Raw genomic sequence first — 14,269 nt, 5'->3', positions numbered from 1 at the left:
GCACATGCAGGGTCATCGGCTACACTTGTGAGGCGGAAATGCTGCAAGATGCAATTAGTACTTCAGAGAGAAAGCAATAAGTACTTATTGATTGTTACTGTGGAAAAACTCTTTAACACATGAATTCTTTCTCAGCTGTCACTGTTGTCTTCCTGCAGTCTGCTGTCTTCCTATACCACCTTCATTAGAGCTCTGCAAAAATCAATGTGGGAAATAGGTATGGGAGAAAAAATAATTAAAAGGCCAAACAACCCTCTCTGTGCTCCCAGACCAAAACTCTAGATCATGCAACTATTCCTCCTCCACCATTACGTTTCAGGACCCACTTCATCTAAACTTAACTCTATTTACATCAGCCAGTCTCCCAGGCAAACTTACCCTAAAAATTCTCTCTTCTAACCTACTCCTCAAATTATTCCTCATTTCCTGACACTAAAACATTGCATCTCTGTTAGGTCAGAGATTAGGATGAGGTGCACTAAACATATCACAAAATTGAGCCTTTTGCTTTTAACTGCTGCTTCCGAAATCTGCAGACCATTTTCTCTTACCGCTGCTTTTGGCTGTTAAAAGTTGATAGTTTAAAGAACAACTCAGGAAAAAATATTTTGAATCATATAAAGTTTATTTACTTAGTACAGAGAAAAGTTATATTACAATATATACAGTTTTTATTTACATATACACCTTTCTGTTATATGAAGCACCATATGATACAGTTAGTATTTTAGAGGAATTTACATAATTCTTATTTTTGCATCCTAACACTTATATCTACAGACACATACTGGTTAGAACCAAGTCCCCCTAAGTCATTGACTTCAGTGGGTTTTGGATAGGCTGCTAGTGAAGCTGCCAAAAAGAAATTTAATCGTTATCAGTTATCAATCTCCTATACTCAAGGATAAGAGATCTTAGTTTTCTCATGTCAGGCACTTTGTGCAAACTGAATCCTCGGAGAAAGTCAGATATACAGAGAGAAAATACTATAAGCCACAAGAATTCAACATTCTCATCAGTAAGATTTTTACTATCATCAGAAATAGAATTTCATTAGAATGGAAAATGAACACTGCCTAAGAATTTATACATATTATGCAAACTAAAGTTAAGAATCTGGAAGCTTATGTGATACAGCATTGTGCATTCCCCAAGGAATCCATTTGCTACTAAAGAGCCCAGTCTTATGGCCACTGAAGTTAGCGGCATAATTCCCATAACTCATGGAGAGAAACTAGCCATTCATTTAACTAGCTTTACACCATGGTTAACACAAAAAGAAGGCACTGTCCAAGGTACAAAATTTCCTTCAAGTGAATAAAAGATATCTGGAGAGGGGAAATGTAAAATGAGGTATTTAACAAACTACAGGAAAAAAAAAAGAAAGTGTCTAAACTGTCTGGAAGAAAGTCGTAGATATTTTAAATATGCACCTACATTCACCTGATTGTGGGTCAAGTTTTACATAAAATATTTATACCTTTTGAGCCACCTAATTAAAGCATTTCATATTTTTGCTTCACTAGATGCTAGATCTAATGGCTGGAAGAAAGCATTGTTGCTCTGAGGACAGTTACTATGACAAACACAGGTGTTGATCAACATCATTGGCTTTTTTAAGACCTTGCCATGAGGACAGCGGAACTCAACCTGGATTGTTTTGGTGTTATGTGGGGTGCAGCATCGCCCATCATTGCAGAGGCCACAGTACCGAGGTTTGTATGTCTGCACACTCGTGCAATTCTTGTACTCAAAGCGAACAGTTTTCAGGGACTTCTTTGTTCGGACGCATTTTTTCCCTTTCTAAGAGAAATATGAAGAGACATTAAATATAATAACACAGCGTAAGACAGAATGCAGCTAAAAATGATATAAAAGGATGTTATTACAAGTAAAAACTTGTATTCGTTGTCTTTGCTAGTTCTATACCATTAAGACTCTGCAGCTACTTCAATAATTACTTACCAGTTCTCACTCTTATGAGGTATGCTCTTGACATCTTAGTTCACATATTACATATGCCAGTACTAACGATAAATAATAGATTATACTCGATTAAAACTCACTGCTGCCATCTGACTACATGCTAGCCAGAATTCATCATCAAACCATACTCCACCAGAAAACTTCTCAGGCTCATGTGGTTCCATTAGAAAATTAGGAAGCCAAATAAGTAAGATATAGGACTAGGTTCAGGAAGAAAAGAGGGCCAAAAGGAACCTCAAAAGTCATTGCCCATTCCTGTGACTCAAGGCAGGATCAGCCTTACATGTCATTATTAGCATACGTTTCATGTCTAACTTGTTCTTGGAAGTCTCCAGTGACAGACTCCACAACTGCCCTAGACAATCCTAATAGTTCACTCCTCTTACTGCTCAGATTTCTGCTCGTGTCTTAATTTTTGTGCCATCTAAACTCATCACTTTCTGTCACATCCACCATGAACCCAGAACAGGCTGAAATATCTGAACATGGTTATGAGAACTCATCTCCATCATCTTGCTTTTGGTATGAGTTCAATCAATCAAAAAAATTTTCCCAGCAGAACATGTTTTCTAGACCTCTTATCATTCTTGTCTTGTTATTGTCCCCAACTCTTTCCAAATGTTTCACATCCTTTTCAACACACTGTTCAAAACTGCAGTGTCCTGCAAAGGTTTCAGCACGTTTTCCATCATCTAGGACACTATATACACTGATGGCCCTCTTCTGTAGCTACATGTTATTCTCATTGACAGTGAGAATGTGTAATGTGTAGAAGCAGCAAAAAGGGCTGCTCACTTAGATACACACTTATAGCACCTGAAGAGTCAGTGGTGGATTTGTTTTTGGAAAAAGCTCTATGAGGATTAAGATAAGGCTCAATTTAGCCAAATGCTTTTTGCAAGGTTTTACATTTGTCTGCAGTTTCAGGATGCTCAATAGACTAGAAATATGACACATCCATTCCTCACGACTGGAGCAGCTCTGAAGTACACATGCAAGGAGCAAAATGGCACTTATGGGAGATGTTAGACTGCATGAGCCAAGACAGCCAGCACACGCAATACATCTGATCCAGCTGGGATGGCGCAAATGATATGCACATGCAGTGTAATGCTGCTGAACATACAGGCAAGTCTAATGCCTTCCAGAAGCACTGTTGCTGCACACATGCTATATGGTGTATTTGCATCCGCTTGTATCTGGAGCACTCTAGACAGAAATACGCAACGCTGGAACCCTGCTGGAAGAGGCCCTGCTTCCCTGTCACTGCTGTCATCATACCTTATCAGATGGCTCTTCATTTTCACAAGGTCTTATCATGCAAAGCCGTGTCTGCTTCACCATCTCACACTGTTCATTTCTGTTGGTAACCCGGGTGGAAAAGCCCATGCCACAGCTTTTGGAACAAGCACTCCATTCTGTTGTCTGCTCAATGCAATTGGCGCTTGAATCGGACACATCGACCCCGAGTGTCGCCTCCTGTCTGTACGCTGGAGACAAAACCCCACAGAACTCTATTACAAGAAAGACTTAATGTGAGAATCCAGTATATGTTTGAACTCTTCTACATTTGGGACAACACAAGTGAGATGAGAAAAAAAAATCTGATATCCACAATTTTGACATGTCTTAGTCACTTTAAAAGTTGCCTTTTTAGGAGCTCTGGATAGCGACTTTCTACATCTAAAGATCACAGATAGTGCATGTCAGTGTTATCAATAGAATAAATTTCTGCCTTTCTACCACAACCTGAATTAGAGAACGAAGTTGGTTTCTGTCCAGTCAAGTCCATAATGGGAAGAACTACTGTCAATTTGTTAACCAAATTTAGTAATCCACTTTAATAACTCTTTATTTCTTGTTCTTCTTAACAAAAATACATCATAAATCTGCTCTAAGTCTCAAAAATATTGATATTAGATATGATTTGAGAGTGGTTGTATGATTTCTATAAACTAATAGATAAAGTGCTTTGTTCCCACAGTCATAGTAACCCAACCTGATCAATTATTGACAGATTACAGTCAGGGTGAGGAAAGGAGGAAGTAAAGTAATTTCAGGAGTTAGCACAGCCACTCAAAGCAATCACCACCTCTGATCATTGTTCTACCCTCCTGGTAGTATTTAAGTTGCATTGTGCAAATACTGCCAACCTTATAGTTTGGTACAGCAGTTATCATAGGAGTAAACAGAGTAAGCCAACATGACGGAGCCAGTCAAGTGCAGTGAGCTGTCACCCCCCGCCTGACCCCAAGGCTCTTGCTGATAAGCTTCTCCACAGCTGCTCTTTGCAAGGTAAAGCTCCAAAAGGAGGACATCCAAGAGGGATGACCACTGCCAAAAAGAATGCAGGTAATCCACCTATAGGCATGTTATGGATTAGCCTGTCACTGTCAAAAAACAGAGGAAAGATGCTACAAATTGACAACGTGTTCATTTGTCTTATGTGCCACACATCTGATGTTTCACAGCATTCTGCAAATTTATTAGAGCTTATCGTCCTGGATCCTTCTTTTTTTTTTTTCCCCAAATGGATTAGCTGCATTGCGGCATAACTAACTGCTTAAGATCACACAGAGCAGTGAGCGGGAGAGAATGCAGTGGCTTTAACTCCCAGTAAAAGCAGCTTTTGTAAATTCATGTTAACCTGACAGTTTAATTTAAAGGGAAGGGAGACACAAACCAGTAAGAGGAGACTGGGGAAAACAGTACTTTATGAGTTTTGTGTTTTGGAATGGGATGATCATTTTCAGATCCACTAACTGTGCCTACAAGCATTGCTTCTCCAAGTACTTTGTAATGCTTTTAATGCCAGCAATAATGATGAGAGCTCTAGCACAGACAGACAGGAATTTGCTGGCATTTTAGCTAGCATGCTGACCACTAGTAATAGCTGGGGAATTTCAGGAAAAAAAGGTCTCTTGTAAACCAGGCTGTTTGAATGGTATTTGTGATGTAATATATTCTTGCAGAACAACTTGCAAGGCTGCAGCTTTGATTTTTGGGGGGAGATAATGTTTGGAGGATTACGAGCTGGTCCCTGTTTTATTCTACTCATAGTGGAATCAGATAAATAGCATTTCCAAAACTGGGCCCTAACTTAATTACTTTTAAAAACTGCTATGCATATTCATCCTCGGAGTATCTTCTCTTCAGCTTATAAAATTCTGCTTTTACTCATACCCACTGGTATACTCCCTAGTCACTGTAGACGAGAAAAGGAAAAAAAAAAAAAAAAAAAAGAAATTGGAAAAAACCTGCGCCACGAAGGTATGATAACCCCATTGACATTTCCGGTACGATATCACCTTCCCCTCGCAACGACTGTGTTAATTTACACTTCCTCACCGGCCATGGCAAAACCTCCCAAAAGCACCTCGTCTTTGGGGTCGCAGACCCACTTCTCGCAGCACTCTCCGGGGACTTCGACCTTCCTGGGGAAGGGGCAGTCGGGGCCGGGGAGCAGCAGGTCCAGGTTGCAGCGGGGCAGGCAGCCGATCTGCCCGTCGCGGCAGGTGCACTGGTAGCGGCAGCTGGGCTGGAAGGTCTCCCCGCTCCGGTAGATCGTCCCGTCGAAGACGCAGTTGTCCCCGTGCAGCACTAGGGAGGAAGGCGGCCGGGTGTCACTGGTGCGGTCCCCCCGGGGTGGGGGAGCATCAGCAGACCCAGGGGCCGCCGCAGCGACACCCGCTCTCCGGACACGCTCCCGCGCTCCGCGCCGCCCCGGGGCACCCGCGACGCCGGTGACTCGCGGCGCGGCGCAGCGGGCCGCCCCGTCCTGCGGGGCCGCGCAGCCCGGGCGGCTGCAGGGCGGGGGAAAGGCGGCACAGTTGCCCCCCGCCCCGGGCCCGCTCCGCAGCCGCGGAAGCCCCTCAGCGGCGGAGCCTCTCCGCGGCCGCGCCACCGCCGCCACCTACCCATGCAGATGCCGGTGGCGCCGCCGTCGTCGGGGCCGCGGTCGCAGTAGAGGCCGCTGCTCTCGTCGCAGGGCAGCAGCGAGGAGCAGCTCTCGCCGCGCTGCCGGGCGCACACCAGGCAGCAGGAGCAGCCGTCCAGGACGGCGGGCACCCCCGGGGCGCAGCGCGGCGGCTCCGCCGGGCACGGCCCGCCGCACGGCCGCGGGCAGGCCGGCTCCCGGCCGCTCACCTGCGGGGACAAGGCGGCCCCGAGGGCCCGGTCACGGGGCCGGCCCGGCGGCCGGCTTCCCCCCGCCCGCTCCCCCGGGGCGCCCGCACTTGCCTGGCACAGCAGGGGCAGCAGCAGCAGGGGCAGCCGCAGGGGCAGGCGGTGCCCGCCGCCCGGCAGCATGGTCCCTGCCCGGCCTCCCCGCGGCGCCGCCCGCCTCTGCCGCCAGAGCCATTGCGGCCGCTTATATAGAGCCCGTCGGGGAGGGCAGCGCGGCGCGGGGGCGGGAGCTGCGGCTGGGGCTGCGGCTGGGGCCGGGCCCGCGCCCCCGCCGCCCCCGCCACCTGCCCCGCGCAACGCCGAGCGCGGCCCGCCCCAGCGCCAGCGCCGCCTGGGGCGCCCCCTCCGCGGGGCAGCCCGCGGCCCCCCCGGGGCAGCCCGTGCTCCCCTACCCGGGGCAGCCCGCGGTCCCTTACCCGCAGCAGCCCGTGATCCCCTACCCGGGGCAGCCCGTGCTCCCCTACCCGGAGCAGCCCGTGATCCCCCTAGTGCAGCCCGTGATCCCCCTAGGGCAGCCCACGCTCCCCTGCCCAGGGCAGCCTGTGGTCCCCCAGGGGCAGCCTGCGGTCCCCTACCTGGGAAGCTTGTGGTCCCCCCCCGGGGGCAGCTTATGGTTCCCTCCCCCCGGGGCAGCCCATTGCCCCCCCCCCCGCCTGGGTCTCCGCTGTTGCCATGCGCATGGCTGGTGGCAGCTCGCTTGGGCTACCATAAGCGATTCAGGGTTTGCCTGCAAGCCAGCTCCCACGGGAACACCAGACCTTGCACCACGGTTTGTAAATCCTGCTGAAGCAAATGCCGCCTCTCTGTTGTAGCTGCCTGGCGAGAGACTAGACTACGTCCTAGTGCGGTCTGCGGTGACTGGCCACTTCTGAGCGTAAGCACCTCTGAGGAGCCTGAGCAGCTTTCAACCTTTGTGTTTTGACCCTTCTTGAACTTTTTGAACTGCCTCAGTGTTACAGGGGACATGAAAGGACCCTATGAACATAAGGAGTTGTAGGGGTGACATATTTGCTTCATAAACTGCTCACTTGCCAGGTTGTAGGTGCTGTTCATCTGCAGAAAGATTCGGGTATATTTGCTTGCTGGAAACAGGAATTGCATGGGGAGCCCTTTGCACTCTGCAACATGAACCTCCTGGGATGAGTTGAAGAGATATCAGACACATTGATGCTAGGTCTGTGTGTGTGACTATGAAATATGGAGAGCCCAACATGTCAAACCTTAGGAATGTTTTGGAGACATAACCCCAGTATTCTGTGCTATGAAGTTATTTTAGAGCATGCAGGACTAATCCAGGCCAAGCATAAAGGAGACTAAATCTATTAACGTGTTTTACTTGTCAGGAATTGTTTTCTGCCCAAGGCCTTCTTGGGTCTTTCTAGGATACAGATATTCCATATCCCCAGTTGACTGAAGCAGATAATGTGCACTGGATTCTGTTGTGGCTTGTTAAAGAGAAAGTATTTGAAAAATAAACAAAAGTTGAAGACAGACTAGTGAAAACAGGATGCCTTTTAAGCCTAAGACATGACACAAGTGGTACTCATGAATTTGCAAGGCTGCTGTAGCTCCAAGCCAAAGCAGTGCTCAGCGCAAAAACAGTAATCGTCATACACAGGTTTTGTTTTGGACAAAAGTCACCATTCATTTCTTGAAGTTACATGGCAACAGCTGGGCTTCTGGAGAGACCTGTCATTTAGGGCAAAGCAGCCGACACCAGCCCGGAGAGAAGTAATGTTCGGTCATACATTAACCCTTAATTTTCTCATCCATAAGCAACAGGACCAGCCAAGGGAACACAGCACTGTTCAAACATCATTAACTCCTTGGGCGTAGGTTTGGGGTTATTTCAGTCATCCACGGCATTTCACCTTCCTTATCTCATTTCTCTTTTTTTCCTTGCTGCTTTTCCTCATACCTCTGATTTAGGTAGTGCAAACCCACTTTTTATAGTAGCACTCCTTGCTTGTGAGCAGATGACTGATACTGTTGTCCAAGCACTAAGATTTGCTAAAAAGAAACAAGGCTGTTCCTGTAGTTTCCCAGAAGCAAGGCTCTAAGCCAGAGGACAAAGATCTGTTTTTGTCTGTCCCGCTGCATGTGAACCTGATGAGGTTTTTCAATGCCAACAGTCATTCACAGGCGCTGAAAGTTGCCTCCCTTTCAAACGAGATTACTTCACACCACTCTTAAATATTTTCTTGTCTATTAAAAAGGCTTCACCACATAAAAATGCAGACAGAATCAAAGAAATGAAAGGAATATATACCAGTGTACTTTAATTCAGGTGCAAGGGAAGTCCTACATGGTACCCAGTAAGAAGAGCCAAGTTAGTAATCTATAATATCTAAATGTTTGGGACATAACCTGTACAGGTATGTTAAAGGCTGTCTGCGGGCCATGGAGAAGAACAAATGCTGAAGCATTCTGTAATCTTCATTTTATAATTAAGCTTCTAATTGCTGTGAAGGCTTTAAGGAAGCCAGGTCATGTGTCTTGTGTTTCTCTTAAGCGTTGTCAAGACACAAAGTGCTTTCTGCTATATTTTCTGTCTAGGAGAGACGCAGCTTTGCGCTTACGGCAGAGGACACACCTCAAACTCAGCGACAGCTGCCACGAGCCCCTGCATTGGCCCGTAGCAGCCTTCCCAGGCCACGACCTCTCACTCTGCATTTCCATAAACCTGCCTTGGGTAAAATCTGTGCAGGGGTTTTCTGAGGATGTTGTCTCATTCAAATCATAACCTCCACTGAGCTAATAGCCCTAAAAGTATCACTTTTACCCATCCACTTCCACCAGACCAGATGGATTATACGTTTTTCACCACTGAAGCTTCTGAGGAAGCTCTGTCTAAAAGGCTATGATCAGAGATTGCAAATAAAACTGGCCTAATTCTTAGAGAATTTGTAGCTGCTGATCCTCTTCCCATCTAGAGGTGTCTGTGTATGTCTATATCTTTCCAGCATTAAAAACATTGAAGGATTCACAGCAACATCCCACTGTTTAAAAGTGTCTAAGGAGACGTCCAAGCCCACTGCCTTGCAGCGAGTGGCCCCACAGAATTCTCTTCTATTTTCCGTGCATGACAAATGATGTAATTTTTAGTGAGTGAAATTGTCATAAATGTCACTTCTTTACCTTTCTCTGTCTTTCCTCTCCTGTCCTACCATTTTTTACAAATACAAATGTAATGTGGATGATTCATACCTTGCCCTGCATTATGCCACAAATTTATGCCACTTCTTTTACCCTCTACCTCACAAACACAAAACATTTTTCTTGAAAATACTGTAATCATGCATTGCTAGCTAGCCCTTCTTGGTCTAGATGACAGCTGCAGATGCCTAACACCTTGGGGCTGTTGATATTGCGCATGCCCTAAACAGGGAACAAACAAAAATTATATAAATATTCTAGTAATTTTATATCAGTCATATTATCAGCTTTTCATATACATAGGATGTATTAGTAGCAAGGCAGCAGGCTTGGTAACTGAATCAGTGCCTCCTCCAGCATTTGTTAGCAGCACATGAGGTTCTTCTGCCACAAATGAAGTGGCTGTGATTGAATCAGCCCCCTCTATCTGTGCTGAGAGAGGTGCTGGAAGGAGGTCTGAGAGGTGTGAATGGTGGTGGTCACCTGAATGAGTACCTAACATTTAGGGTCGACCTGTTGGTCATTCTCACCTAGCACAAGCCACTCAAATCAACCCCCTCTGACTACACCATTGTAGGTGCCGCAGCCACCGTGCTTCAGGAGAAGTCTGTCTGCGAATCAAGCTGACTCTTCTTGTAGGTCTGTCTGTGCTTGTATGGCTAGCCTGTGAGTAGTGTGGAGTTTTGGATTAGCTGTTTGACCTCTTCTTTTTTCCTTTTTTTTTTCCTGATGTCTCTGACTTTTGTACATGCTACAAAAAGAGCCAATCCAGAACTGAACATTTCTGTGGGCTTTTGACTTCATGTTCAACATCTGGAGCTTTAATATTGATGAATGGTGTGATTGATGTTGAAAATGTCAACCTGCAGTACAAATATAAGACTCAGTAGTTAGTGACATTACTTCTGATGTCAATGCTAATGAACTATTTTATTTCTCATAGAGCTGTGGTGGAAGGATGAGAAGATTGTTCCCTCCGAAGATCTACTGAAACTCATAAACAGTCTCTGCAGCTTTGGACCAGGGCTCAGTGTTTTGTCCTCACAGAAGGACGCTTGTTCCCATCAGGCAACAGAACTGTGTTCATAGAAGAGGTTTGCTGTTTTAATGTACATATTCTTGTCAGCAGGATCTAGTGGGTAGCATCCGATATCCAGGAGATACACTGACTACTCTGTTAGGAAATTTCTTTTTGAGAAGAAAAATGATGCTGAACCAAACAAGTACTTAAGGGTTAGCCAGCTTGGAATTATCTGAAGAGCAGCAGTAGTTCTTCCAGAACTGTTTCTGTTTCTGAAAAGATCTGTTCAAGCTGAGACTGAAGCAGGAGGTACTGAGACTCCTGATGGGTGTATCAAAATAAGGATGGTGAAGATACTGCAGGCCATCAGAGACCAGTATGATTATGTGTGCTCTCACTGAGTAAAACAGGCCAACAAATTTTCCCCACTAGTTCTGGCATGGAAGCCAATCATATCTTTATTTCAGCTGAAAAATGGAGATTCCAGAAAGGCACCTTGCTTGTTCAGTGATTAACATTGTTCATTTTATCATTCTTTTAGGTAGGATTTAAGATGTGCTTATTTTTCTAACAACAATAATATCAGAATCGGTCCCTCAGAATTAAGCATGGTTGTGGTTTTAGCTTGAAATTAAAATTGAATTATACTTTGGGGTTTAAAAGTGTTCTACTTTCTATTTTGTACAGAGTTTCATGCGTGGTGCTTTAGTATTTCATTTAGGCCATATAAAAATACTGTTGGGTTTGCAACACTGAAGAATTGTGCAAGTGACAGTGATTTGGTTTTTATTTTTTTTTTTTGAGGTACCCTATGTCATCCAGAAAGGATAGCTTTGGCAAACTAGAAATTTGGAAAAAAATTTGTTGGCAACAAATCTTTACTTTAGAGATTTATTTTTAGGTTTTCATCTTTTTACATACAATAGAGGAAAACTTTGGCATGACATAAATTTGAAACTTTCATTTAGAAAATGTCAAAATGAATTATCTAGGGATGGGGAGTTGCATTATTGTTTTCGATTTGGACAATTCTGTGTTTTCAAAACAAATTCACAAGATGCTTCAGTTTACTCCAGTCTGTATGTTCCGCAGAGAAGGGTTCTACCAGTTTTTTTCTCCAGACCTATTTCAGTTATAGAACCTAGTGGGAAAACTTACAGTACAAGTCACCAGGCAAAGTTACTACATAGAGCTTTGTTATAAGGGAAATCTGGATTTTTTAAGAAAGCCTATATTACTATTTTCTCATTTATCACTGATTGTAGTGTCAGAAAAGCTGTGGTGAGCAGCAAGAAAATTTGCTGTTTGTGGTGAGAAGAATGCAGATAGAGAGTTTGCTGTGGTCTTGCGTGGGCTGAGATTTCTGGAGAAAAGCATGCACAGTGTATCTTTACTTTTAAATACTAGGAGGGTAGGAGTGGCTCCTGTTCACACTGCTTAGGGCTATCTTTCTTTAGCTCAGACAGTCTTTTAATCCTTCATCCCCTTGGATTCTGTACACCCGTACAGCCATAAAACACAGCTATTATTTTAGGTGTGTGAGGGGGATGTTACTGAGCAAAGTGCCTGAAATAACATGAGGGCTGGGCTGCAGCCCGCTAAAATGATGTTTTTATGGAAGGCACTGGAGGGTAGGTGTTGCACGCCGTGGGGTGTGGACCTGCGGATGTGTTAGCGTGTGTAAGGCTGCTGGCGTTGTGTTGGAGGAGGTGGAGGTGGGCAGGAGTCAAACCTCCTGCAGTCGTATCTGTCCTCCCTACCAAGAGCGGTCCTTGGAGAGGACCATCCCTTGCCCCATGCTCGAGCTTTGTCTCAGAGAGACCAAGATAAGTAAGAATACACGCATGAGAAAGGACTGCCGGAACACACTGGCATTCTGAAGAACCTAAAGGTGGTAAAATTGGTATTCTGAAATCAGGAAGTTCAGCCAAGTAGGGTTTTGCCATCTTTCTTTCCTCTGTGATGAGTTCCCATGCTGTGGGGTATGTCTGACGGAACGGGGTATGACTGAGCGAGATGCTGGATTCAGCACGCTGATAGGTTCTGTTGTTTCCAAGTAAGACTGGTTACCAAAGGGCATGATTTAGGGCTGTCCTTTATGCCTGCTTCCTATATCCTTATTGGTCTATGTCAAATGCTAGATAATTTGGCTGTGAGCAGTGAAACTATATTTTACAGTTTTCATTTTATTTTCCTATATGCTTCTATCTTATGCTCTCGTGGCCTTAACTGAAAACACTTGGGAGAATGCACAGACATTGCAGTGTGTCCTGGGAATAGATAGCTTCAGAAGTTTTGAACTGGGAGGGATTGGGATTAGGAACTGCATAGCTTTTACTGAGAATGCAAGGCAATAAAAAGAAAGAAGTACAATTAAAGTGGATTCCCTTAGCGTGAGCACTTCCTATGATCGCTGTTGCTGTTGGGCAACATAGGTTAAGAGGCAATCTCAGAAGTCTTGCCATCTAAGGCTTTTAAGGTTAAAACTAGCTGTTGCTTATAGGGTGAATTACTATCCTGTGAAGATAGATGAGTGCAAGAAAAACATGTTCCCTACAGAGGACTATCTCTTAACAAGCAGATGGACCCACTGTGTAGCACTACACTTTTTTAGTGGTCTTAAGAGTGAGTTACGGCAAGCCTATCTCCGAGGGAGAAAGGCAGTGAGTTGTAGATAGAGAAGGTTGTATCAGGAGTGTATCTGGCACAAGATGTTCCTCTCTCCTAGCTGAACTCTACATTTCAATTCACACAATTCACACATATCCTTTATCTCAGCCTGCAATACTTCTGCATTTTCTCCATCGTCTGTCAGAGTTGCCTGTGTTGTCTGTAACGCGCCTGGGCTGGCAAGCTGGGTGCCCTTCCAGGGAACCATTCCCAGTCATCTTTCCTGGACCAACTGTCTGATCTTCCCCAAATCTCCTTGCTGTTTCCGTAAACTGTGGCTTAAAAATATTCATAAGGAAATACTGAAATTTTGGACTTGTTGTGATAGCCAAGCCTTTTCTGCTGGCACTCCAAAGGGATTTTTTCTCCTTTAGACAGCCATATGATATCAGCATAGCATACCATCTAACTGCATGGACTGATTTTTGCCAAAGGAAACATAGTGAGCTGAGCTTCACCCACCCAAAGGAGTCACAGAGTCCGAGCACTTTATCAGCCATCCAACAAAGAAATCAAAGATTTGAGAGATGGAAGAAACTATTGGTCATCTAATCTCTTTTTCTGTTTTTGCTGGTCTTGTTGCCAGGGAGATATTGTATTAAAAGGAGTGGTCCTCCTATTCACTTTGCTTATAAGCTGCCTCATTGTAAAAACAGTATTTAAAAATAAAGTTTAAAAATACTTGTGGACTGAAAGTGTTATCGTATCATTGTTTAGCCAAACTCAAATAATTTAATATTTTTAATATTCCCTGTAAGTGATCCCTTTAGCTTTTTTCTGTGTTCCTCTAAATTCCTTCCAGGTTTCTCTACTGCAGAATTCATAGGGCAGAAATGTCTATTCAGACCAGCATATCATTTTTTTCCTAAATCAAACTCAGGCTGGTTTGAAGAGAATGCTTTAACATAGTTCATTGCCTTTACAATTTTTTTCTTCTTTGGTTCCTCTAAAAGCTTCCAGGACAGACTCTCTCTCTTTTCTCTTTTGTGGAAATGGGAGTTGAATGTAAATTCAAATAATTTCTTTTCCATGTTCTTTTTCCTTGGGAAACATGTGCTTGCTGATGCATGTGCTTCTAAATTCAAAATAAACTCAGTGCAAATTTTCACCAAGATTAACATGAATATTAACCTCTGTAAACATTCCCAAATTCCAGGAGTTCACAGAAGACCTAGAAATCTGTGAATAATATTTGGGATTAATTTTTAGTCTTCTGTCTGAGGAAAAGATTTAGGAAGAAGACAGGAGATC

General features: G+C 44.5%; 1 protein-coding gene across 1 annotated transcript; it reads right to left on the bottom strand.

Moving 5' to 3' along the window:
- Positions 1-604: 604 nt before the first annotated feature.
- Positions 605-6,294, bottom strand: CCN3 (cellular communication network factor 3). The gene is made up of 4 exons (XM_062568399.1): positions 5,904-6,294; positions 5,335-5,586; positions 3,268-3,476; positions 605-1,803 (listed from the first exon to the last, which is right to left on the bottom strand). The coding sequence occupies exons 1-4, from the start codon at positions 6,292-6,294 to the stop codon at positions 1,507-1,509; spliced, it is 1,149 nt and encodes a 382-aa protein (XP_062424383.1). The 3' UTR covers positions 605-1,506.
- Between the last annotated feature and the right edge of the window lie 7,975 nt (positions 6,295-14,269).

Source organism: Rhea pennata, chromosome 2, assembly GCF_028389875.1.
Source record: "Rhea pennata isolate bPtePen1 chromosome 2, bPtePen1.pri, whole genome shotgun sequence".
Taxonomy (NCBI): domain Eukaryota; kingdom Metazoa; phylum Chordata; class Aves; order Rheiformes; family Rheidae; genus Rhea; species Rhea pennata.
The sequence above is the reverse complement of the archived record's forward strand: the minus strand, read 5'-3'. Positions and strand labels throughout refer to the sequence as shown.

Coding starts and splice junctions, on each gene's coding strand:
- CCN3 (XM_062568399.1), bottom strand. CDS start 6,294: ATGCTGCCGGGCGGCGGGCACCGCCTGCCCCTGCGGCTGCCCCTGCTG. Junction 3,477..5,334: donor GGGAGGTTTTGCCATGGCCG/GTGAGGAAGTGT, acceptor TTTTGTCTCCAG/CGTACAGACAGGAGGCGACA. Junction 1,804..3,267: donor ATGAAGAGCCATCTGATAAG/GTATGATGACAG, acceptor TATTTCTCTTAG/AAAGGGAAAAAATGCGTCCG.